This window comes from Rhinichthys klamathensis, unplaced genomic scaffold (genome assembly GCF_029890125.1).
Source record: "Rhinichthys klamathensis goyatoka isolate OS25496 unplaced genomic scaffold, OSU_Roscu_1.1 h1tg000127l_1, whole genome shotgun sequence".
Lineage (NCBI taxonomy): Eukaryota > Metazoa > Chordata > Actinopteri > Cypriniformes > Leuciscidae > Rhinichthys > Rhinichthys klamathensis.
The window spans coordinates 3,707,409-3,730,822 of record NW_026606664.1 but is presented as its reverse complement, the minus strand read 5'-3'; the positions used below and the strand labels follow the sequence as shown (position 1 = coordinate 3,730,822).

At 36.0% G+C, this 23,414-nt stretch overlaps 3 protein-coding genes across 4 annotated transcripts in view; 2 read left to right on the top strand and 1 right to left on the bottom strand.

The window, feature by feature from the left end:
• Positions 1–2,393: 2,393 nt before the first annotated feature.
• lpla (lipoprotein lipase a) lies at positions 2,394–7,956 on the top strand. The gene is made up of 10 exons (XM_056256598.1): positions 2,394–2,662; positions 3,704–3,891; positions 3,979–4,158; positions 4,259–4,370; positions 5,078–5,311; positions 5,399–5,641; positions 5,737–5,857; positions 6,045–6,224; positions 6,388–6,495; positions 6,634–7,956. Exons 1-10 carry the CDS (start codon positions 2,560–2,562, stop codon positions 6,683–6,685), a joined length of 1,521 nt encoding a protein of 506 aa, XP_056112573.1. The 5' UTR covers positions 2,394–2,559; the 3' UTR covers positions 6,686–7,956.
• Positions 7,957–12,709: 4,753 nt separating this feature from the next.
• LOC130089313 (lipoprotein lipase) lies at positions 12,710–18,720 on the top strand. 2 transcript variants are annotated; one of them, XM_056256596.1, is made up of 10 exons: positions 12,710–12,942; positions 13,781–13,965; positions 14,072–14,251; positions 14,349–14,460; positions 14,548–14,781; positions 15,562–15,804; positions 17,462–17,582; positions 17,678–17,887; positions 18,303–18,398; positions 18,486–18,720. In XM_056256596.1, exons 1-10 carry the CDS (start codon positions 12,837–12,839, stop codon positions 18,505–18,507), a joined length of 1,509 nt encoding a protein of 502 aa, XP_056112571.1. In that variant the 5' UTR covers positions 12,710–12,836; the 3' UTR covers positions 18,508–18,720. The 2 variants fall into 2 exon arrangements, with proteins under 2 accessions (XP_056112571.1, XP_056112572.1); XM_056256597.1 differs by having other exon boundaries at positions 12,712–12,942; positions 17,681–17,887.
• Positions 18,721–19,690: 970 nt separating this feature from the next.
• The window catches only part of si:ch1073-396h14.1 (disintegrin and metalloproteinase domain-containing protein 10), a 32,694-nt gene continuing 28,970 nt past the window's right edge, over positions 19,691–23,414 (bottom strand). The window contains exons 10-15 of the mRNA XM_056256595.1: positions 23,024–23,195; positions 22,728–22,872; positions 21,735–21,918; positions 20,981–21,080; positions 20,583–20,803; positions 19,691–20,448 (exon numbers count right to left, since the gene is read on the bottom strand). Coding sequence (XP_056112570.1) covers positions 20,344–20,448; positions 20,583–20,803; positions 20,981–21,080; positions 21,735–21,918; positions 22,728–22,872; positions 23,024–23,195 — 927 coding nt within the window. The 3' untranslated portion in view covers positions 19,691–20,343. The remainder of the gene's footprint in view (positions 20,449–20,582; positions 20,804–20,980; positions 21,081–21,734; positions 21,919–22,727; positions 22,873–23,023; positions 23,196–23,414) is intronic.

Here is a 23,414-nt window from a genome sequence, read left to right as displayed (position 1 = left end):
GCATTCAAAAATATTTATATTTAATAAAATATTTATTAATTTAATTAGGCTATTTAAATAAATTTTATAAATATAATATTTAAATATTATTTTTTATTTATTTAAATATATATAGCTATATTTTTAAATGATGTCCAATTTATTAAGTTTTTTTTTTTTTACATTTTTGAATACTTTGATAGTCCTAATATAGTATGCCTAATAGTAGCCTACTTTTTTTAAATACGTTTTATAGGTATAACAAAGAAATCAAATCGAAATCTTTCCAAATCCCCCTTTCGAGGGTTTAGGCAGACAGAGTTACAACATTCACAGCTGAAAGGGGCATTAGCTTCATGCCCACCGGGATCTGACTCTGCAATCCTAATGTTTCAACATGGAGCACAGTAGATGCATGCAGCTATCAAGAGACTTATGCACTGGCCTCATTTCTGTAATCAAAAACCTTTGCTAAACTCGAGATGGGAATGAAGGATAAGACTAAAGACATGAAAGGCTTGGAAGTTTGAGTCACAGCCTTGAGCAGATGGGTTTTATTTAGTGCTCTTGCAAACATTTGGAATCACTGTTAACATATTTCCCCAAACTGTGTATATAGACAATTGTGTTTGAGGCAAATCTGTGAGCCTGCCTATATTTGCACTGCACTTCATGCAACAAAAATGCGTCTAATTAAATGGCAATTGTTGTTAAACGTTACCAAGTGCATATACTCTCAATGCTTCATTAAATACGCATTAAATATAAACACATTTGTGGAGGCTGCATTGGAAATGTGATATAGAAATCCTATGTAGCCTACTAAGTTTTAAGAAGAAACTATGTCATCCCCAAAGCACAAACTACCAAATTTTAGTCTTGATTACTATGTGACTAAGCCGTAACCATAAGTGATTGTTAGGCGTTGTCTGCTTTGGAATTTCTGGGTTGGGTTTTTTAGGATCACCTAAATGTTCTTCATTCAAGACAAAATACTATTTTTAACAGAACGATGTGTGAATCTGTTATTGCAATGGTTTCCCCAAAACTAAACACCTTAATTAAATGAACAAGTTTAATTTCTTTGTATTAGGATTTAAATAAGTGTCTCACGCTCCTGAGAAAGTTATTGACATGATTTCTGCTGAATAATTAATATTAATAAGGCATCACTTTGAAAAAATCCTTTTGGAACCTTTTTTTAAGAACCATTTTGGGTTCCCCAAGGAACCTTTCAGAAGAGGTGAAGAAACTTTCTGCACTATATAAAGAACCTTTTGTGGTTTCCTGATGATAAAGGTTCTTCATGGAACCATTGATGCCGACACAGAACCTTATATTCACATCACTGCGAACATTTGGAACCATTGATGCCAAAAAAGAACCTTTATTTTTAAGAAAAATCAATGTTTACAGTGGAAATATCATATCATTTTTTAGGATCACTTCAGCTTTGACTTTAAATGAGACGCAATGAGACCAATCTGTCTGGCCAATGAGACGCAAGGTGGCCAACAACACCCATTGACCGTCTCCCTGAATGGAAATCACACTGATACAAGAGCAAGCTGTGATTGGCACACATTATGTTGTTGGTTTTCAACTTGGCAAATAATCACACAGGTGTTTTAGTACAGTGGGAGGCATTCTGTGTGAACAGTGTTGTTTAGATTTAAAGAAACATTTTAATTGGTTGCGAAGCGCTGATCAAACAATGATTTAGACTGTGTGGGCGGTTTTATCAGCTGGTTGTGATGACCTAGGGTGGACTTGGATGATCAAAAAGGAATTATTAATGAACTTAAAACCGATCTTTATTGTAGGAATAGCACCAACATAAAAAAACGAATAAATATATAAAAATGTATTTCATGTTATAATAGCATGACTGTTATAATGATAATATTTTTTAATGTTTTTATTTAGAGTTAATTAAAAATAAAAGTTAGCCATGTAATTAAATTTTTTCAATATTTTTTTCACGTCTTTAAATGTTTTTTGTTTTTTAAGAATCTTAACTAAGACGTGACTTTTATTTTAAAAAATACTTAATTACATTTAAATGTAAACAATTAAAACTGTAATTTAAAAAGAATTGATAATTTAATTATTTTTAAAACATGTTCATCATAGCTATTTGTATTGCCATTTTTGCATTTGCAATGTTTATGGGCGTCATCGTAACTTTGACCTCCCAAAAAGAAAGAACTGAAAGAAAGACCTTGAGAAATCGATTTGTTTGAAGACTCTCATGGGGCCACACAACTTTACAGATTTGTAGTTGTTAGAGATGAGTCAGTGTGGGGGTTCCTGGGCTTTTATTGGTCACATCAGACCTCACCCCGCCTCTTTCGACCAATAGCATTTCTCTGATTTGCATACGGTCCCGCACTGCAGGATAAAGACACGCTTGTAGCGGTACTGATTTAAACTCTTGAGAGAAACTCTGGACATAAGACATCTAAAGCAGCTGCTACCCCCAACTGGAATTTTAATCTGCTGTAACACTATAAATAACCGGATCTCAACAGCTTTTAATTATATTAAATAAGTTGTTGCATCCGTGATCATTATATTAATATGGGGAGAGTAACCAGCGCTTGTTTTATATCTTGGATATATTTCGTCTTTTCCTCGGGTTTTGAAACCACGATTGAGCCAACGATTGAATTAGCCGCTTTTGGTAAGTATAAAGCATATTTGTTTTATAAAACCATAGAATTAACTTGTGTTTATAAAGTTTAAAAAGTGAACTATTAAAAACTTTTCCGGCGCCAGACTGTGTTTGATGAGGCAGTTACATAATAAATATCAATAGCCTATAGGTTACACCGCATGAGTCCCGAGGCATGTGGTTATTCTTTCTGCATGAGTTTCTTAAAATTATTATTTGTGTTTTTTATTTAAAATTGGTATACATTCTTTAGCCTATATCAATTTATACCGATATCTTTTATATTATTATTATTATTATTATCATTTTAGCTATTATGCATCAGAAGATAACATTGGATTGTGTAAAATATTAAGATTCAACAAATCACGTTTTTATATCGTGCATATAGGCTACACACCATGTTTTGCGGTGCAAAAAATATTAAGATTCTATTAAACACATTTTTTCTTGTTTTTATTTATATTTTTAACTAGCATTTATTATTAATGTGACACTTGTAAATATAAAATAAATATACTTGTCATATAAATGTCTTTTAAATGGTCAGCCTGCTTTGTTTTAATAGCGATTTATTTAATTTTACCAATGTTTACCTTCCAAATTATCTTCTTTTTTTTTTAAATGTAAAGAGATTTTTAAACATAATGTATATAAAACGTAATATCTTAAAAACAAGTAGAATTGGTTTACTTTTAACAATATGCATAGTGGTAATTATCTGTTAAAGACAGCTCAAATGTTTGTTTGATTTTGTTTACATGTATTTGACATGCTAGAACAGTCAGTTATTAAGACATTCTGAAGGAGATTATAGCAAAACATTTTTTATGTATAGTCAGTCAAGCACTGGGAAAGGATCCAAGCTTTCCATTTGGAAATAATTCCTCACATTCAAAATAAGTATAAGCACATGAAAGATAAGCTTCTTTTAAATGTTAATTTAAATAATTATAAGCAGCTTACAAGTAAACGCATGTAATATAAGCAACACTTAGTGTATTGTATATTGCTGGCTGGAAAACTTATTGTTGATCTGGTTTTGGACAGGTAACTTCATGGAAAATGCCACAGAATGGATGATGGACTTCACCGACATCGAGTCCAAGTTTTCCTTTAGGACTAGCGAAGAACCCGAGGAAGATCTGTGCTACATAGTTCCAGGTCAACCCCAAACAATCAAAGAGTGTAACTTCAATCCAGACTACAAGACTTTCATAATTATACATGGATGGACGGTAGGTGCTTCTACTACACTTGTTGAAGTCATTATTAAATGAATGTGTGAAGCAGTCCAAAGCATGACGTGAATGATTTCGTCTCAGGTCACCGGTATGTTTGAGAGCTGGGTTCCCAAACTAGTAACAGCCCTGTTTGAACGAGAGCCAACAGCCAATGTGATTGTGGTGGACTGGTTGTCCCGAGCGCAACAACATTACCCAACATCTGCCGCCTACACCAAACTAGTGGGCAAGGATGTGGCCAAGTTTGTCAATTGGTTACAGGTATGTCAAACACTTTTTGTGCTATGTCAAGGTGACAAGTAGATATAGAGTTTGTTTTCTGCAGTAAACTTTATCTAGCATGTCTCGTTTCTTCATGCAGGCTGAGATTGACTATCCTTGGGAGAAACTGCATCTCTTGGGCTACAGTCTTGGCGCTCATGTAGCAGGAATCGCTGGCCTTCTCACCAGACATAAAGTTAACAGAATCACAGGTAACTTGATTTTGTTTCTTAAGGCCCCAATATACTCACGGTGAAGTTCTTTTTTGTTCTTTGCTTGGGGGTAAGATGTAGTTCAAAATACGCAAGCAGCACTTTACTGTTAGCGAACATCCTGACAACTCCCACACTACTGAGAGTGGCGTTTAGAGGAATATGTTTAGGTTAGAGAAAAATTACAGATCATAGCGACGTAGATATGTTTGCACCAGCTCTGCAATTCGGCTCTCCAATCAAGTAACGTCATATTTATTTATTTAGCACTTATAAAACAGATCGCTTAAAATCGCAGTTTACAGTATTAAACACAAAATATTTGTGTCAAGTGTCATTTCAATTAGAGTAACTTCAATTTCAGTTATAAAGCGTCTCTCCAGTGTGTTCATGTTTTACTCGCGTCTGACCTTGAAAGAACAAACCGAAGAAATGAACCAGAGAAGAGCCACACCTACCAATTTCATAATCGCTACGGACCAGTGGTAGTTCAGGTGTTTACCAGCCGGAGTAAACTCTTACTGGAAAGTTTGCTTTGGCAATATGTTTAGATCCCTGATTTTGTTCGGAAATGACATCACACCAGTTTTATCTTTGATTTTGCTTGAAGTATATTGGGGACTTTAGGGTGTCAGCTTTCTATTTTACTATTCAAACCCTTAAAAATGCATTACATTTAAAATTGCTCAATTTTCTTGGATTTTTAGGCATGGATCCTGCTGGCCCTACTTTTGAGTACGCAGATGCCCAAAGCACTCTTTCCCCAGATGATGCCCTTTTCGTAGACGTTCTTCACACCAACACCCGCGGTTCTCCGGATCGCAGTATTGGGATTCAGAGGCCGGTGGGCCACATAGACATCTACCCCAATGGTGGAACCTTCCAACCTGGCTGTGACCTCCAGAACACTATGTTGATGGTGGCCACTTCTGGCTTAAGAAGTACGTTTGTCCTCCATTGTCCTCCTCAGACGTTCTTAGATTTCAAAATCACAAAGCTTTAATATTTTTTCTCTCTGTTCTCCGCAGACATGGATCAGATTGTTAAGTGCTCCCACGAGCGCTCCATCCACCTGTTCATCGACTCACTGGTGAACCAGGAGCAACAAAGCTTGGCTTACCACTGCAGCTCCAAAGACAGCTTCAACAAAGGCATGTGCCTTAGCTGCCGCAAGAATCGCTGCAACAAGGTGGGCTACAGCGTCAACAAAATCCGCACACGCAGGAGCAGCAAAATGTACATGAAGACTAGAGACATGATGCCATATAAAGGTGAGGAGCACCAAAGTTTAAGTTTTTAATGTCTATTTATATATATATATATATATATATATATATCCTTTCTTAATATAACCATCTTCCCACAGTTTTCCATTATCAAGTGAAGATCCACTTCTTTAGCAAGAAGAAAATAAGCTACAACGACCAGCCCATGAAGATCTCTTTGTTCGGAATCCACGGCGAGAAGGAGAATATCCCTTACATCATGTAAGTATAGCGTTTCCTGATAGATGTCTGGACAGGTTCTGAATTAACAACCAAAAGCCTAAAAATGCAATGTTAAGAAGTTTACAAAGATCCAGAGATTTTTCTTAGATTTCAGTGATTATGACCTTAAGTACCAAGAAAACAGGCCACGACTGGACTCTGATACAGATGGTTTTTGATTCCACAGGCCTGCTTTAGACACAAACACCACAGTGTCCTTCCTTTTGACCACGGATACAGACATCGGAGACCTGCTGATGGTAAAACTTCTCTGGGAGAAAGACTCCCTCATCAGCTGGCCCTGGTGGAACCCTGATATCTTTCACATTCGCAAACTACGTATCAAATCAGGAGAGACTCAATCCAAGTAAGCAGAGAGAATACATTTTTCTTTATATGTATTATTATATATTATTTAGCTTTAAACAATCCTCTGTTTTTCTTATATTACTATTACTATTTATTGTTTATTTTATACCTTTCATACTTCAGATTACCTTAATTTAAAATGTATGTCTTTTTTGATCCAGGGTCATCTTCAGTGCAAAAGAGAGTGAATTTTCATACCTTTCTCGTGGAGGTGAGGCTGCCGTCTTCGTGAAAGACAAAGAAGCCCAGTCAAGCCGCAAAAACCAGAGGTAAATTTCCATCCGTCGTCCAGCCATTCTATTGATACAGCTCAATAAAATGACCTTCCCCGTTCAGTTGTTATGTTCTTGTTCTATTTGTTGTGGTGAGTTTTGTTTGACTAAACCCTCTGCACTTTACTCTGGCAGATTGCACAAGTTGAAGATGCACGGAAGTTTGTTCAAACAGGACACAGAGTAAAGAAGCACGTCGAAATCCACCTCTGCTGGGATCTGGCACGGAATCTGCCGGGGAAACTGGAATGGTAGAAACTGTCTTCTCCCGTATATATTTGGACTAGTAGCCTTCACCCGACCCAAATCCAGAAACACATCCTGCAAGAAAGCACATCTTGAAAATGTTACTGCTGTGCAGTTTTAAAACAAAAAAAAATCACTTTGGATACTGCTCAAGACAAGTCTTGTGAGACAATCTTTAATGAAATCATTTAATGCATAAAATGATAATCATGTCTCTATTTATACAAGTAATCAGTTCTAGTCTGAAAGGACTTGCACTTAGTTAACAGGGTTTGCTAGCTGTCCACAAAAGAGCCTTTTCTTTCTGGAGAAAGATGCCATTCAAAACATGTTGCTGTTCGTTTGGTTTATAAGTATTACTCTTGAAATTCCACTTAGAGACAAAACATCTAGGTTATGTAGCCGTTTGTTTGGTTGTACTGTGAATTAGGTTGTACCAAAGTGGTTTTCTAGCTTTGCTAATCCTCTTTGCCTCAAGTTTCAAAAGCAAAACCTTCAGATTTGCCTTTGTCGCAGCCTTTAGTCAGTCTCAATGAAATGCTTTAGCATAAAATGGGTCCAAATCCTACTGAATGAAGATGAAATGATTACTGGAAATATATGTAATTGTCATTATATATACACTTACAAACAGCTCTTCAAATGTCTACCTTTCTTTCATTTCTTGGGTTATTTGTCTGGCACAGGTCACTTTAAAGGCTTTGCCTCCATTTGATTCAGTTTTGTTTGGTAAAACAAGCCAAATCAACAAACAATTCTGCCATTTTTATGTTGCTTCTCATCACCCCTTTCAAAGCACCTCAAAGGTTGTTTCGTCTGGATTTTGTAAGAAGTAATGAAACAAGAAACTACTTTCGTTCACACAGCCAAGAAGTAAAATAAAAAAAGCATTTCAGAAATGATGGCAACAGTTTTTTCTCAACCCTTACAGGGTTGACTGCCCCACATAATAGCTACTAATACATCAACAATGTACCTTTTTCCTATTTATTGAATGTATATATTTGTATATTAAGCACCTAATATATGTATTCCATGTTTCTGAAGTGCTCTTGCCTTTTCTTTTGAGTCATGTAGACTCTATTTTTATAAACAAACATTGAGTGAATGAAGTTACTGGAACTGATCGGTATTTGGTCGCCTGTTGTGATCATATGAATCTATAAGCCGTGCACTGTATGATGTCATTTTAATAAACATTATGTTACGCTATGTGAGCACTTAGCTCAATATTTTTCATTTAAAACGTCACCGTCTTTATTTTATGTGCAAATGCCATGTCTGTATTAAAAGGTTAGTTCACCGAAAAATGAAAATTCTGTCATTAATTACTCGCCCTCATGTCGTTCCAAACCTTCCAAACCAAGACTTTTGTTCAATTTCGGAACATAAATTAAGATATTTTTAATGAAATCTGAGAGCTTTCTGTCTGTCATTGACAGGCTACGCAACTACCACAGTCCCAGAAAGGTAGTAAAGCCATCTGACTCCAGTGGCTTAACCTTAATTTTAAATATTGCTGATGCGAGAGTAGACGTTGTTGCGTAAACGCGCGTCAGAGATTAATATTTTGTAATAAAACTTGGTAAATGATGTGTTTTTTGCACAAACAAAGCACTCGCATCGCTTCATAAAATTGAGGATTACTTTAATGATGTCTTTACAACCTTTCTGGGGCTTGAAAGAGGTAGCTCTCATTGGATACATCTCATCTAAAAGATCTTCATATGTGTTCTGAAAATGAACGAAAGTCTTATGGGTTTGGAACGACAAGTGGGGGAGTAATTAATGACAGAATTTTCATTTGTGGATGAAATATCCCTTTAAATTGCGCTGAAATGCTTTACAGTACTTTTTTTTTTAATTCACTTTGGTATTACAGTTTTTTGTATTCGCTTTGGTACTATTTTCACAAGTAAGGTGTACATTTTCAAAACTCTTAGTGCTTATATCACAACAGATCATCAAAAGTGCACTTTTTTCAAACATTTCATCATGTTTTCAATTGTGTTAGTACAATTCACAAAATCACAAAGTATCCTTATCACAACACAAAATAAGTGTTTCATCTACATAACTGTTTCATTCACAGTAACTGCCTTTAATAAAGCTCTTATTATCAAACTTTTGATTTGCATCTCTTTCTGTTCAGTTTAATACATTTGTCTATTATTTAATCCAACTGATCTTAATGGTTAATCAATTAATCATTTGGTACACCTATAGATTTCAATAGATATTAATTGTATATACAGTTTCTATAACTTGTTTGCAATTTCCGATATGGATAACCAAATGTAATGAATACTTTTTACTACATAAGTGATTTATAGATACAGTAATAACCACCACTATGTTCAAAGTGTGTGCACACGCATGTGTGTGTGAGAGAGGTACAGAGAAATTTGCTATTTGTGAAAACACTGTAAAGCAGAATAGAGTATAATGGAGAGGAAACGGTCAATGACTGTAAAACAGATTGATTAGAGATGCATCAGTAGAAGGGAGACAGATGGCATCAAATACAGCATTTTACATTACAGTATGTATGCCATGTGATACTGTAAACAGATTACCATGGTAGAGACTGCCACATTACTGTAATTCAACCTTCATCTGTAAAGGTCCACTACAGTATATATAGATTCAGTCAAAGGCTAGAGTGAACACATTTACTGTATTGCCAGCAAACTCTGTTCTCGCACAGAACCTCATGGCTGTGTCATACTTCATCACAGCTTTTGATAACTCACTGCAGATACTATTACAAACATTATGGATTCAATTACATAAGTTAGGTAATGCACGTGTATTTTCTAATGTGGCAACTGTAGCCTGTAATACTGTAATTATTTCAGCAACAAGGGTGATTTGAAACATGTATCTTGCATTGTTTGCTGTTGAATGAACTAATTGTTAAAAGTACTAAATTGAAAGAAGATCATACTGTTGTGTTTCTGTGATTAAACCAAACGTTCTCATTACATATTACAATAATCTTGTGTTTGAAACAATGATTATGTGGACTGAAAAATGTATAACTATAATGAAAGCATGGGATCATGTTTTGAAAGAATGACTAGCTGTGTTACAAGTGTGATCAGTTTGGATTTTTGTACTAAGAGTTTTGAAAATGTACACCTTACTTGTGAAAATAGTACCAAAGCGAATAAAAAAAACTGTATTTTGACAAGCCAGGTGTCCCATTTTGAAAATTCTTAGTACTAATATCACAGATCATCAAAAGTGCACTTTTTAAAAAACAATTCAGCACGTTTTTGATAGAAATACAAAAAATCACAAAGTATCCTTTTCACAACACAAAATAAGTGTTTCATCTAAATATTTCATTCACAGTAACTGCTTTTCATAAAGCTCTTACTACCAAACTTTTTCAGTTTAATACATTTGTCTATTATTTAATCCAACTGAACCTAATGGTTAATTAATGAATCATTTGGTGCACCAATAGAGTTCAATAGATATTGATTCTATAGAAAGTTTCTATAGAACTTGTTTGCAATTTCCGATATGGATAACCAAATGTAATGAATTCTTTTTACACAAGTGATTTATATATAATAACCACCACTATTTCTTTTTACACAAGTGATTTATAGATAACCACCACCACTATGTCCAAAGTGTTTGCATGTGTGTGTGTTTGTGTGTGTGCGCGAGAGAGATAGAGAGAGAGACAGAGAAATTTGCCATTTGTGAACATAGAGCAGGATAGAGTAAGGGAGAGGAAACAGTCAATGACTGTATAACATCAGATTGATCAAAGATGCATCAGAAGAAGGGAGACAGATGGCATCAAATTTTACATTACAGTATGTATGCCATGTGATACTGTGAACAGATTACCATGAGACTTCCACATTACTGTAACTCACCCTTATAAAGGTTATACAGTATAGATTCAGTCATATGGCACAGTTAGAACATGTACTGGATTGCCACAAAACCTCATGGCAGTTTCATAATTTCATCACAACTTTTGATAACACTAGATAGATACTATTACAAACATTATGGATTCAATTACATAAGGTAGGTAACGTATTTTCTGTGTATTTTCTAACGTGGCAACTGTAGCCTTACTGTAATTATTTAAGCAACAAGGGTGATTTGAAACATGTATCTTGCATTGTTTGCTGTTGAATGAAATGATTATTAAAAGTACTAAACTGAAAGAAGATTAGCCTGTTGTGTTTCTGTGATTAAACCTAATCTTCTCATTACATATTACAATAATCATGTGTTTGAAACAATGATTATGTGGATTGAAATATGTATAGTAATGAAAGCAAGGGATCAGGTTTTGAAAGAATGACTAGCTGTGGTACAAGTGTGATCAGTTTGGATTTTGAGTTTTGAAAATGTACACCTTACTTGTGAAAATAGTACCAAAGTGAATAAAAAAACTGTAATAGTGACACTAAATCTCATTTTAAATGAATGTTTTGGATATTGTATGTCTCAAACAGATTAAAATGATTCTGAAATTGGCTGTTCATTTCACAGCATCAACCGAAATCTGGGAAAGTTAGACTTTTTTGGCAACGCCTCAATCTCTAGAAGATTAAATCTAATCTAGTAAAAACTACATATCAGTGTTTTGTTTACGCTAGATCCATTCTTATAAGATGTTATGTAAATGGAGCGTCATCCATTCAAATAACACCATGTGTGTGTAAAAATACTCAAATAACTCACATTGTTCAGTGAGAGAGCGACTCACGTGTAGTAATCTCGAATCAAAGCACAAGGAGCTTGTTTTTCAAGACACCCACCCCTTTTCATGGAATGGAGTTCTTGGAATGAAAATACAGCATTCCGATTCTTTCATTAGTCAGAACCTTCTGCAAGGAGACTGTTGAGAATTTGAATTTTTGGCAACGTATCACGCATGGGATACAAAATTCAGATATGGAGATTTAAACGGATCTTGGCTTATCACACTCGAATTCTTCTGAGAAATCATATTCGACCTCCTCTGAGTTCTTGTATGGTGGACAATGATCTCTTGAACCGTTTCCATCTGCTAAAGAGCATGTGACAGGTCATTAGTTATGGTTTTGTTCTTGAAGAATATTTTGGACGATAGAGGCAAACATAGCCTGGTCCTTATTACAAACGGAAGGAATGACCACAGCGCAGTTGTCATTGAGAGTTTTGGCAGGGTCCAAGTGTTATGGTATGACACAATGCGTGCAAAGAGCATTTAGGGTACTGGCACATAATGATTTAGAAATCTTTACTGTCTCGAATGACAAGGAAAGAGAACATTTTAAGTAAAAGGTATCAGGGTTTCTTTGTTCTTTACTGACTTTCCTCCGTAATATTTTGCATGAAAATTGACATAACCTGTTATGTCATTGTCAATATTCATGACATAACAGATTGTTGCTACAAAATGTCAGTTTTAAGTTGTCTAAAACCTGTCTGACCCATTTAGTTATTAAACCAAAGCTTATATACAAACTACTGTAGTTTATTGGCCCTTTCCTGCTAATAGATACACTACTGGTTGTTTGGAATAATTCCAAATATTATTTTGTTTTTTATGAAAGCAGTCTCTAATGCTAGCCATGGCTGCATGTATTTGATCAAAAATACAGTAAAAATAGAAATATTGTGAAATATTTTTTAAATGTATTTTTCCTCTGATGGCAAAGATGAATTTTCAGATAGATAGATAGATAGATAGATAGATAGATAGATAGATAGATAGATAGATAGATAGATAGATAGATAGATAGATAGATAGATAGATAGATAGATAGATAGTCCAAGGTGACAACTGCAGGTTTTATTATGGTAAAGAAACCTCGTGAGACATCGACAGCTCATGACTAACAGCAAATGTGTGACCGTATTACCCCCGCCTGTGGGCTGAAACAAATTGTGCTCTTGGTTAGTAGTGCTATTTAGGAGCTTAACTGAAGTCTGAGGCTCGGATTTCATTAGTCAGGTTTTCAAACAGCACCAGGACTCAGGGTTTTTTTTCCCGAATATCGTATAGCAGCCTGCGCGCGCGATAGGAATTGGTGAAGGTCACAAGTGCACAAAGTTTAGGCAGAAAAGACATGACCATTTTCTCATTCCAGTGCGTTTCGTGGCTCGTATTATTAAGCTTCACTGGTCTGTTCGTCGCTGCTCTGGAGGAAGAAAACTTCTCCAACGGAGTCTTTGGTGAGATGCTTGTTGATGCTCGTGAGAAAGGGATTCGGATAACCTGAGGGGTTATTTTATTTGGACGCGGTGCGATTCTTTCGTTTTTAATGTCTGTGTTTTCAAATCCTACCGCTAATCCTGTGTTTTCATGGGATATTTTTAATTTCCGGCATCTGTCTGAGGTTTTAAATCCATAAATTAGCATACGAAGACGCTGGTTCATTTACTTGACATTTCTTCGAGTCTACCAGATGTTAGTTGATGTTTTATGCTGCTATGCAAGGATTTCTTGAAAGTATGTTTCAAGACAAGTTCATTATCACTATAGGCAATCTTTACATTGCAATCTGATATCGCATCGATTGAAGGTGTGACAATGGTGTATAGTAAAGATAGTATGGCTCCACCCACCTTGTATGTCAACTATGGAAATATGTATTGTAGCTACTTTTGTGACCTGTTTCATAAAGCATGCTAAGTATGTTACATCTGAAGCATAAATATTTAAAATTGTATTTTTATGTCAGATTTATATAGCATATATTTTTTTTTAATTACAATTTGAATGACATTGCCAATTACTAATGCCTTCTATTCACATTCAAAAATGTATATAATTACATTTTGAAGTATAATTTGTTTTTATTTTTATATATTTAATTTTAAATTATATTATTAAATATTTTGCATTTTATACTTATATATAGCTTTTTTATAACATACTTTTTATAATTATAAAAAAATATATTATATTTTTAATTTTACCTTTTTAATATTTCACTATTTTGATGTAGCCCTATTTCTTTAAATTTTTATTTTTATTTGACTATTTATTTTCTAAATGGCTATTACATAGGTAATTTCCTGGAGGATCTAAGGGACCTGTCAGATGTCAACAAAGCCAATGTCAAGTTTTCTCTGAGAAACCCGTCCCAACCAGATGACGATGTGTGTTACATTGTACGTGGCAAACCAGAGACCCTCAACATCTGTGACTTCAACAACACTTCGAAAACCTTTCTAGTCATTCACGGGTGGACGGTACCTCAACACTTTTACATACATTTAATGAATTTTTCAATTGATTCTGATTCTTTTTCAACTCATCCCACATTATGTTAGTGTTAATTTAGCTCTTTCCCTTTAGGTAAGTGGACTATTCGAGAGCTGGGTTGAGAAACTGGTTGCTGCCCTTTATGACAGGGAGAAAACCGCTAATGTCATTATCGTGGACTGGTTGGACATGGCACAGAACCATTATGCGGTGGCAGCACAAAACACTAAGATGGTGGGACAAGAGATCGGACTCTTCATAGACTGGCTGGAGGTTTGTGTCAGCAAATCAAATCAGGCAAATAATCATTCTCATGTTGTGCAAGTTGCACTGCTAATTTGTATTATTGTGCTCATACCTGATTCATAAGGAGACTATCAACGTTCCTCTGGAGAAGTTGCACCTCATTGGCTACAGTCTTGGCGCCCACGTTGCGGGTTTTGCAGGAAGTCATGCAACGAACAAAGTTGGAAGAATCACAGGTAGGTTCACTGACTTTCTTTTGGAAATAAAACTTACAATATGTCTTAAATGCACCATATATGGACAACAATTTGGTGTTTTCGCAGGTCTTGACCCTGCTGGGCCGGACTTTGAAGGGGTCCATGCCCACAGACGGCTGTCCCCAGATGATGCCCATTTTGTAGATGTCCTCCACACATTCACCCGAGGTTCCCTGGGTCTCAGTATCGGTATCAAGCAGCCGGTCGGCCATGTAGATATATACCCCAATGGAGGAAGCTTCCAGCCTGGCTGCAATTTGAGAGGAGCTCTGGAGAAAATTGCCAGTTATGGAATACTTGGTAAAGACCTTGATCTGGGATATCTAAATATATCATTACCTTTTACCTAAAAATTTCACCAAAATTGATTGAAAAATATAGAAAGAGTAAGCATACATGCACTTGGGGCCATTGGTTCTTGAATTGTTGATTGTTGACAAGTTGATTGTAGCATTGTAGCAATTTGACATGTAAAAATATATGTATTTAAAAATTAAATATTAAAAATTATATGGTATATTTTTATATAAAAATACTTAAAAACAGAACAATTGATATCATGCAATTTTAAATAAAATTCACATAATAAAGTATAATTTATTTAAAATAATTGATCTTTTCTTATTTCAAATTAATAATTAATGCTGGCCATAAATCCTAATAACACAAAATAAAATATTATTTTGTAAAATATTCACACACAAATTATGTAAAAGACTACAATTTAATATAAATTATAAATATTTAAAAAATATATATGTATATATTTATTAAGAATACAATTTTTAATTACCTGTAATAATAAATGCTGATTTATCGTGGCAATTATTTTCAAGAAATTACTGTTATTTGTAACTTTCCCAAAGATGGAAAGAGATTAGTTATATATCAAGAGGTTGTGACAGCGTTTCATAATCACATTTTTCAAAATCTGGCTTTCTAATCTGTTTTCACAATTTACAACAAACCTTTGCTACAACTGATGCAACCTTTCGACAATGGAATCTCTGCAAAGAACCAAGATATTTACTTGTGTGACTGTAAAGTTCAAAATCATATCAGTTTCATTAATACCCTTAGCCATGAATAATGCCATCAGATGCGAGCACGAGAGGTCCATCCACCTGTACATCGACTCCCTGCTGAACGAGGAAGAAGCTAGCAGGGCGTACAGCTGCGGGAGCAATGACATGTTCGACCGCGGCATGTGCCTCCAATGTCGCAAGAACCGCTGCAACACTGTGGGCTACAAAGTCAGCAAAGTCCGCAAGGCACGAAGCGTTAAGATGTTCACCAGGACACGAGGCTCCATGCCATTCAGAGGTCAGTGTCAAGATTTTCTAGTTTCGTGTTTTCTATTTTAATTTTAAAGTTGTTGTTGTTTCCTTTTTCCTGTTTTTTTTAAAAATGTCTATAGTTTTTATTAAGTTTTAGTTTATTTAGTTTTAGTTATTTTAGTACTTCAACTTAAACTAAGCGAAAATAAGAAATGTTGCGATGGCAACTAGCTGAAATACAAAATATGTTTATATTTTATTTTAGTAAATGGTTTATTTCAAGTAATGAATGGTTTTTTTATGGTTTTAGTTTTAGTTAAAGTGCCCCAATTATGCTTTTTCTGATAATACCTTTCACGTAGAGTGTAATAAAGCTGTTTGTGAATGTAAAAGGTCTGCAAAAAACTTTTTAAAAAAATCAAAGTACACAAAAGAAAGACCGATTCTGAACTGCCTGAAACGAGTTGTCAGTAATTCCAGTGCAAATGTGTTACAAATCTATGTAATAAAGCCTATGTAGGTTTGTAACAGGATGTGAGTTACAAACCTGTAACACTGCATATGTGTTACAAATTTATGTCGGGTTTGTAACCGGGTGTGAGTTACAAACAGGTAACACTGCAAATGTGTTACAAACCTATGTAGCTTTGTAACATGATGTAAGTTACAAACCTGTAATGGTGTGTTCACAGCGAACGCGAATAGAGCGTCAAATACGCGTCTATCGCGTCTAGTTAGACGCTTGAACATTCGCTCGAGTTAAAATTTTTCAACTTGCGCGGAAGACATTCTTGCCAAACGCGTCGCCCAATTCGCGTCATTCGCAACACCCGGCGTGAATGATGCGTCTATTCGCGTCTTGGCATTGACTTTGTATGTAATCTACTCGCGCAAATAATTCAATTCGCGTTCGGTGTGAACACACCATAACACTGCAAATGTGTTACAGCCCTATGTAGCTTTGTAACAGCATGTGAGTTACAAACCTGTAACACTGCAAATGTTACAAACTTATGTAGGTTTGTAACAGCATGAGTTACAAACCTGTAACACTGCAAATGTACATAGGTTTGTAACACATTTGTAACACATTGTAAGGTCTGTAACACATTTGCATAATGCCAGCCTATGGTCTTTATTGGCTGCCTGCGAGCAACATCTACTTTGCCCCGCCCTCAGCGGAGACCTGAAAGATTTTGGTTTGTGTTGTTGACACGTCGAGATGTGGTTTTACGCTCTGCAAAAGCAAATCTACTTTGCATTCACTTCCAAAGGACGAGGATTCGCACTTGAATTGATACGGTAAAACCGGCGCCATTATTACAGTTCGTATTACTGTGTATACAAGCGCTAAAAAAGATCCGGTGCTTAAATTCAGATATGGTAATTGGTGTTTTGTTTCCGACATGCGCTGTAAGCGGTAAACCAATCACAACAGACAGAGCCGTCTGACCAATCAGAGCAGAGTTTGCTCTCGGAAAGGAGGGGTTTAGAGAGACCCCGTGCTTTATCGAACCGTTTCAGACACTGTGAGAAAAGAGTTTTGACCTTGGATGCATGAACTGACCTACATGTAAACCTATTGTAGGAGTCCTCCAAGACAAAAAAAGGAACCTTTAAAATAGCATATTAGGGGCACTTAAATTAAAAATAATAACCCTGGTTGTGGGTGCTACAACATTTGGTCATTGTTTATTTCATAGTTTTTCACTATCAGCTGAAAGTCAACTTCCTTGGAAAAATAAATCAATTAGAGACGGAACCAGTCCTGACTGTCTCACTTTACGGTACCAATGGTGAAGCAGAAGATCTCAAGTTAAATGTGTGAGTAATCAATACTTATATCTTCTAAAGATGGCTATATTGTGTTCACACCAGTCAAATGTCAATGCTAACCATCTTTAAATTATTTCAACAAGCAGACAGGAGAAGATCACCACCAATAAGACTCATTCGTTCCTCGTTATAACCGAGAAGGACATTGGAGATCTTCTGATGCTGAAGTGTAAATGGGAGGAGTCCACTTCCTCTTTACTCACTCTGATCTCCTCGTGGTGGTATGGAGATTCCACAAATTTTGACGTACAGATCCATAAAGTCCGAGTCAGAGCTGGGGAGACACAAAAAAAGTATGTTCCTACCAGTCTTGCTAGATATAATGAACCTTAAATTTTACACTTAAAATTCACATTTCTGAACCTCTTTTGCTCAACGACTTGAATTAATTGGTCTCAAGAAAGTCAGTTTTCCTCAAGTTCACACAGGTGTTCTAACAGAGTAACTCCAGGTGTAAATTCATCACATTAACTATGAACCACTAACATGTCACAACCAGAAAATGTCACAATATGTCTTCAACGTATCTACTGATTAGTATCTACTAATATAATTTCAAACCAAACAAAATTTTATTTTGCGAAATGCTTTGGTTGAAAAGTTTGCTTTCTTTACATTAAATGCCACATGATGTGATGTTTTCTCTAACGCAGTGATATTCACATATTTTTAAGTATCTAACAGCTTTCATTCTTTCATTTTTTTTAGAATTGTGTTGTGTTTAAAAGATCACCAAACAGGAAGTTCAGTTCAAGAAGTTGTATTTGTGAAATGCAGGGAACCATGGAGGTCTTTATCTAAAAGGTGATAATAGCGTAGGCTATGATTAATATGCTCACATTTTAATCTAAAATAATTATAATAACTGCCATTTTCTTTGTTCCAACACAGGCCTAAATTGAAGAGCCAATGAAATGATTTGCAAGAGATTGTGATGAAGCACTTCAACAAATGTATTTAGATGTTATTTATTAAGACTGCAACTGCACTGTATTGAATAATGTATTGCTATGAATGTGATTCATGCAAATGGATTGTGGACTTTTGTACTATCATATGGAATAGGCTTAAAAAGCCTTGAAATGTGATTGATTTCATTGAATAGCAGTGGATTTATATTTGAATGGTCATTAGTTAATTCATTTTATCATCTGATTCTTCTGGCCACAACACTGTCCAAGAATACCTTGCATTACATTACTTATCTATCTGTTCTGTATAAAAAATTAAGTGATTTGTTATAAATGATACTATACAAGTTTCATGTTAAAGGTGAGGTCACATTTACCGTTTTTAGGCGAGTTTTCACGGACGGAATCCTGCAATTTTAGTAGGAATCCACGTGACTGGGAATGTCGCGTCGAGGCGAAATATTTCCACACGCATTTCGTTCAAGTTGGTCACGTGAATTCACCGCCTTAAAAAAACAGAAAGGTACTTGTTTTGATAGTGACTTCGGTGATCTGTACTTCATACATCGCTATACCTTTAACAATAAACAACAAAACTTTTTACCCGCAAACTTTAGCTAATGTAACTAGTGTAACTAGAAGATAATTTTGGTATTCGGACTAAATTGTCTGTAAACACGGATAACTTTTCGATGGTATGTTTCCACTGAGGAAAATTTAAACGTGCATTAATACTATCACTTGAAATATTGAATGTTTAGTATGTTGTTTGAGCAAAAGAAACAATTACATCCAGAAGGCACCTTATAAAGTCCAAATAAATCAACTGCAGTAAGTTAATCTAAAAAATCATAATGAAATGAAAACAAATGAAGCACCTACTGTGTGTTGAATGCATTTTATTATTGGTAGAAGTAAAATTATTCCTCTTTTGCACTTTATATATGTAATCGACATTCATAAGGAAAAAATATTCAAAAAAAGGCCTACTGCAACTGACATTTAATCTGTCTACTACATCATACAAACTGCTACAAAATTTTATACTTTTTTATGAAAAATAATGTGATGTACATCAATGAAATGAACTGTACTGTAAATGTGTCAAAATTAAAAAAATATATATCTTTGAGCTGAATGTATGTCTTTTTATCTTGAGATCTAAACTTGAAATGTTTATACATTAATTTACTTTTTTGCATTTCTTAGAGCACATTATAATCATATAAATTAATTTACAAATTTAATTTCAATTTCATTTCCTATTAAATAGTTTTTGAACTTTTTTATCCCATACAAGCTTAAATGTCACTTAGTTCTCTGTGTTTATCATGGTAACCACCCCAAGGACAACACGAAGAGATAAAATCGTGAAAGTAAATCCAGCAACACAAACAAACTGGTGTCGCGATATCACTCATCATACCCAAGAGTTTGTAAAACACAAATTTTTGACCTTGCTGATATTGTTTTCAACCTGTGATTTCTGGAGGAACCAAATACGCAGAGACAAAATTAGAATGTGTTCTTGAATTTCTCTGAAATAAATGTAGGCGACATTGTGTACAAAGTTATTGAGAGCAATGCTTTATAGTTGGAAAGCTGGAGAATATTCAATGCTCAAATCAGCACTGGAGTTAAAATAACTTTCTAAAGACCAATGGTGTGTAAACTCAAATCATGTTTGGACAGATGCTGTGCATGACTCTCAACTGTGCATCTGGCCAGCCTTCAATGATCAGTCAGATGTTTTGAACATTCATAAGTTGCCTCAAAAGCAATGTTTTCTTGCTTGCAGGGGTTTCTTGCCAGTTGGAAGGCCCCAGATGGAGAGATGTTTACCGGTCATCATCAATCTCAAGGGGCTGTCCAAAAACACAGATAGTCCCAGCCATTACTCCTGAAATAGCGAGAATAGCCAAAAGAATTGCCCACCAATGTGCCTACGAAAGAGAAGAGAGAAGTTTCAAATTATATAAAGAAAACTGAGTTAAGGTAAATGAAGGAAATACAAAAAAACAGCCAATTGAAGATGCTAGCATGTTACATTAGACTGTTTCAAATGCTAACAACAAACCTTCATCCAACCGGCCAGGTCATCGAACTCATCCAATTTGAGGAAAGAATTTTTGAGCCTTGCAATCGGGCCGTCCACATCTAGGATTCGGCAGACTTTAAACCTGTCGCAGTAGCCTCTGTTTCCAGAGCAGGGTGATCCAGGAACCAAAGCGACACGTTTCCCGCTAAAGTAGTGCAGAAGAACCGAAGAAGTGGTGCTTGCGCAGGTATTAGGTTTATCTACAGAGAAGAAAAAAAAGAATAATGCCAAGGAAGTAAACTAAAAATCGGATAAAAGAACATATGTGCTTAATTTACGTTTTTATAAAGCAGTAATGTCAGAACAAACAGCTGTTTATGCATCTAATTTATTTGAAGCAGTAAACACGTTCTGATGTGGCGGAACATTGTGGTTACCTCTCTGCTGGCAGCACATGTGGCACTTCTCCATCTTGTTCTCTCCCGGGCAGTCACATTGCACCATGTCGTACAATGCGCAGAGAGACAGGCCACATTCCTGCGACATCAAGCCACAAGACATTGGTTATGGAGAACCTCACATTGTATAATAGGGTAATATACAAAAATATATATCCAATTTGAATCACTCATTAAGCCTAAATAATTCCATGCGTTTAGCTCGCAACCAAGGAATCTTTTGGATTTCTTTTGTCTTTTCATTCCCTAATCCCTATCCAACCTTCTTCATGCAAACAGATATTATTTATGACAATATGATGCATATTTTTATTTTTATGACTTCGGACCAAGAAAAGGGGTATTTTTAATTACATATTGCATACATCCTCAAGGCTATGCTCTGACGTTTGTGAAATATCTCAAATACATTGTTTTTTGTATTCTGAATAGTTAAAAAAAAATGCATGAATGAAAACTGATGTTAACAAACGGAATCCAAACTACATGTATATATGGTTTGAAACTGGATTCAAATCTGGATGTGTTTCAGTCTGAATGGTCTAACCAGATATCAATGTATTGTAAATATGCAGATAGACTGTATATGTACTACACTGAATTGAAACAGACAAGATTTTATCACTTTCAAATTGTGGACAGCAAGTTTGAAAGATTGAATTTAAATCCGATTGAATCCAAATCGGATTCTAAAAAGATATACAAAAATCCATATTGGCCCTGTTGGACGTACTCCGTTGAAACAGACACGTGTGTCATCATTGCATATTGTCATGTCGGGCTTGGCGGCAGGTTCTGGACATATAGCAGAGGAACCGGAGCATACACTTTGGTTGCGGCACTCAGAGTGTCGTTCACACATCAGCCCAGCTTCCTTGAAGACACAATGGGAGCTGCAGCACAGACCCTGGCTAGGACTGAGATAGATAGAAGTTAAACATTTACCAAAGATCAACTTCAAGAAAGGTAGGTTTTGTGGAACTGAAAAACTATGATAAGTTCAGGCATTCTTAGAGCCTGTCCCAAATGGTGCTGTTGATGTAGCCTTTATGTGTATGTTCCCATGTAGTCCACAAGTCCCTTAGGAAGGGGTGTCCAACCAAGCTCCGGGATGGACACCTTCCTGAAGTGTTTAGCGCCAACCCTCTATAAAACACCAGCCAAGACATTTTGAGTAATTCTGAAGACCTTTATTAGGTGGTAGTGTAAACGTATGTTTAACTAGGGTTGGAGCTGAACCTGTCAAGAAGGTAGTCCTCTAAACACATGATGGCAGGGATGTCCAACTTAGTTCCTGGAGGCCAACCTTTCTGCAGAGTTTACTCCAACTTGCTCCAACTCATCTGTTTGGAAGTTTTAAATAATCTTGACGACCTTGATTAGCTGGTTCAGCTGTCAAATTGAGATTGGAGCTAAAATTTCCGAAAAAGGTGGCAACTCCAGGAGCAGGACTGGACACTCCTGGTGTAAGGTGGAGACCATTTGTCATTTTATTTAAAAGGGATTTTACGATCACCCCCAGAACTTACTATCATCATTAATACATCCTTTTGGAAAGCCCCCTCTCTTGCGGTCTTAACAGTGGTCTGCTATCTAACAGTTGATGTGACTTTACACCACCAAGGATGGGGTTGACAGCACTATTTGGGACCTTAGAGTAAAGAAGTTTAATTTGTCCAAAAAGTCCAAAGGTCATCCTCTTGACACAAAATGGACTGATGCAAACCTGCATTGTTTTTCGGGCTTCAGTCGACATTCAACGCCTGAAGGTTCCTTCGAGCTGTAGCAGCATGGATCGCTTTCATTGTGGCCCACATCGCACTCCTCATTCTCTTCTACGATGCGGTTTCCACAAATGGGCTGCTCACTAACTGACAAGGTAAAACAGGTACATCTCCAGTCAGTTTACCTCACGCCATGGAGCCATGGAGATCAGCCTCACTGAGGAATGATTTAGGACTGAGACAAGCTAACATTCATTAGCATATCTATCCCATCCAAGAAATTAGACTGGGGTCATACCTACAAAGCATCTGTCCTTCTTGATATTCAGAATGTGACTTGTGTGCCGCAGGCTGCAAGGGGAGAACTTGTCGCTGTTCTCCTCGATCTTGGAGGTGGCTTGAGGGAACATCAAGAACCTTCCTTTGCCACCAGTGATCTCCAGGCCTCCACAGTCGGAATCCTCATCGTGCTGCCACAGAAAAATCACAAAGTAAAATGTAAACGTTGGAGATCCTCCGGTTGACCGGCCATAAATGGTTTTTATTTTTATTTTGGCCGATTGAAATACATGAAGAAAAATATAAATATTTGAATTGGGAATGGGGGATGGGTGGTTATATGAATGAATCTCTGAAGGGAACTGGCTTCAGAAAAATGTCAATGGCATTTTTTTCCCTCTTACCTTCGT

Bases quoted from the DNA above. Each gene is read 5' to 3' on its own strand.
- lpla (XM_056256598.1), top strand. From the start codon at position 2,560: ATGGGGAGAGTAACCAGCGCTTGTTTTATATCTTGGATATATTTCGTC. The intron at 5,642-5,736 runs GTGAGGAGCACC...ATCTTCCCACAG, and splicing joins AGACATGATGCCATATAAAG to TTTTCCATTATCAAGTGAAG. The intron at 6,225-6,387 runs GTAAGCAGAGAG...TTTTTGATCCAG, and splicing joins TCAGGAGAGACTCAATCCAA to GGTCATCTTCAGTGCAAAAG.
- LOC130089313 (XM_056256596.1), top strand. From the start codon at position 12,837: ATGACCATTTTCTCATTCCAGTGCGTTTCGTGGCTCGTATTATTAAGC. The intron at 14,461-14,547 runs GTAGGTTCACTG...GTGTTTTCGCAG, and splicing joins CAAAGTTGGAAGAATCACAG to GTCTTGACCCTGCTGGGCCG. The intron at 18,399-18,485 runs GTGATAATAGCG...GTTCCAACACAG, and splicing joins TGGAGGTCTTTATCTAAAAG to GCCTAAATTGAAGAGCCAAT.